At 51.4% G+C, this 2,500-nt stretch overlaps 1 protein-coding gene across 1 annotated transcript in view; it reads right to left on the reverse strand.

The window, feature by feature from the left end:
* Window positions 1–2,235, reverse strand: part of LOC114546156 (early growth response protein 4) — a 2,994-nt gene extending 759 nt beyond the window's left edge. The window contains exons 1-3 of the mRNA XM_028564833.1: window positions 2,109–2,235; window positions 799–952; window positions 1–642 (exon numbers count right to left, since the gene is read on the reverse strand). The exon at window positions 1–642 is cut by the window's left edge and continues 759 nt beyond it. Coding sequence (XP_028420634.1) covers window positions 1–642; window positions 799–952; window positions 2,109–2,235 — 923 coding nt within the window. The remainder of the gene's footprint in view (window positions 643–798; window positions 953–2,108) is intronic.
* Between the last annotated feature and the right edge of the window lie 265 nt (window positions 2,236–2,500).

The following is a 2,500-nucleotide window of genomic DNA, read 5'->3' on the forward strand; positions in this document are numbered from 1 at the left end:
TTGGCGGTTTGGGGGCTCCTCCGGGCGGCGGCTCCGCCGCGTGACGTTTTGGGGGCTCCTCCGGCCGCCAGGTTGACCGGCGAGAAGGCTCCCTGGAGCAGCGTGGACAGCAGGTGGGCATCCACCGTGGACGGGAAGGAGAGCGCCGACGGCGGGGAGGAGAAGTGGAGGCCGCCCGCGCTCGCCGCCGACTCCGTCTTCACGCTCGCCGCTCCTGCCGGCCAGCCGATGACGTAGCCGCCTTGGTCTCCCCCCACCAAGCTTTTCAGCCAATCCTCGAGCCCCAGGGGCTCCTGCTTCACCTCGTGCTTCATCTCGCACACGCCGCCGGCGTTGGCATTGGCGTTGGCGTTGGCGTTGGCGTTGGCGTTGGCGTTGGCGTTGGCGTCGCAGCCCAGCAGAGACTCGATGAAGTCGGACACATCAGCCAGCGGCAGCTGAGGGTCTCCGCCGGCTTGGTTTGCGTTGACAGCCGCGTAGCTCCCGGCCAACGCTGAGTGTCCACAGCCGCTGCCGCAGCTTGAGCTCGCGGCGAACTCGCTTTTAACCACAACAGCGGCGGCGGGCTGGGAGACGGAGGCGGGAGGAAGAGGAAGAGGAAGAGGAGGAGGAGGAGGAGGAGGGAGGCTCAGCAGATCAGCGCTGGGAGCGACTAGCAGAGGAGAGGAGTCGCTCTGCTGCTCCATCTCCGTGCAGATGCCCACGATCTCAGTGATCATGTTCAGAATGGCGTCTGCCGTGCTGCTCAGCCCCGCGGCCTCCGCCGCCGCCGCCGCCGCCGATGACGATGACGATGACGATGACGATGATGATGATGCCTCCTTCGGCGGCTCGGAAGGGAAGAAGAAGCCGCCGGCGGCGTAGCCGAGGGAGGGGGAGAGAGCGTCGGAGGAGCAGTCGCTGAAATCGGAGAAGAAATCCGAGTCTGAGGCGTCTGTTCCCGGAGAGAAGACTGCTGAGAGAGAGAGGGGGAGGGAGGGAGGGAGGGAGAGAGAGAGAAGGAGAGAGGGAGGGAGGGGGTGTTAAATGCCATTGCATAACATCTCGTCAGCAGCCCACACACTGGCAATCGATGGGAAGCTGCTGCTGCTGCAGCAAACAGCTGCAGCAGCGCTGTATGCATCACATCCTCAAGTACTGTTATCTCCAACAAAGAGGAGAGAGATCCACACGAATAATAACAAGCACATGTAACACGGCCACAAAATACTCGTTCGTTTTTCACAAATAGTTTGAGTTCTACATTTCATCGTTAAAGTGCTCGTGAAAAATCCAGATTCTATCTGTCAAAAAATCTGAGCTGCAAGAATAGTCCCAAACCAAACAAGTCTGCACCGGTAGAGTCAAGAAAAATATATACAATTATTGATTCTTAAGCCTTAGTTTTAAGCCCTATATATATATATATATATATATATATATATATATATATATATATATATATATGTATGTATATATGTATGTATGTATGTATAGGTAATGAGAAATGACATCCGAGCAACAAGCAGTTTAGCAATTTTGTTATTCAGGAATGCAGGTCACCTGCTGCACCAGATTGAGCCCGTTCTGACGTTTGGCGAAGAAACCCAAATATTCAACACATGGCCGATTGATTTGTTCAAGGGGCTGCAGCTGTCGGTTGCATCTGATCTGCCACGTTACGTTCTCGATCGATAGATTATTAGTCGATAAAAAAAATTAAGAGAAAAATGTCCATGCCAGTTCTCTCTAAGTCCAAGCCGATAGCTTTTATAAATTGTCTAGAATTTGTCGACGATGTTCACTTTCATATGATAAAAAGTAAAACGGAAAATAGCATCTTTTCAGAGGCTAGAAACGGCCAAGTCTTTTCTTTATCATTTTGTTTCGCATGAAATATTGCTTTTAAAGATTGATCTTTGCAGCTCTAAATTTGTAATTGACACACACACACACACACACTTTCACTTTCACTTTCACATTAATTTTCAGGGGCTGAAAAAAGCTATTTTTTTGCATGAAAAATCCCTTTAAAGATTGATCTGTGCAGCTCTAAATTTCTAATTGACACACACACACACACACACAAACACACACACACATGCACGCACACGTACACACACACGTACCTTGGCAGAAGGGAGATCCCACGTCAGACTCGGCTCCGTCGCTGGGGCTGGACCCCACGCTGTCCACCCAGGCGCTGCACGCGTCCTCAAACTCCGACATGAAGCTGTCTCCGCGCTCCAGAAGCATCGTGTTCACCGTTGTGGTTTTTTTTTTTTTTTTTTTGGAGAAAAACAAACAAAAATCAGATTTATCTGCTGCTTTCAGGCGTTTAAAAACCCCAATAAATCCAGTTCTTAGTAATCCTGTTTCCTCTCGAACACCGGAGCTGTGTGTGTGTGTGTCTGTGTGCTCGGTGATGCTGAATGAACGATGCTGTGGGCTCCCTCTCTCTTTTATACTCTCCGTCTCCTAGGTAACTCCCCGTGCTGCCCCTCATTGGCCGAGGGATTCC

This window comes from Perca flavescens, chromosome 19 (genome assembly GCF_004354835.1).
Source record: "Perca flavescens isolate YP-PL-M2 chromosome 19, PFLA_1.0, whole genome shotgun sequence".
Classification (NCBI taxonomy): domain Eukaryota; kingdom Metazoa; phylum Chordata; class Actinopteri; order Perciformes; family Percidae; genus Perca; species Perca flavescens.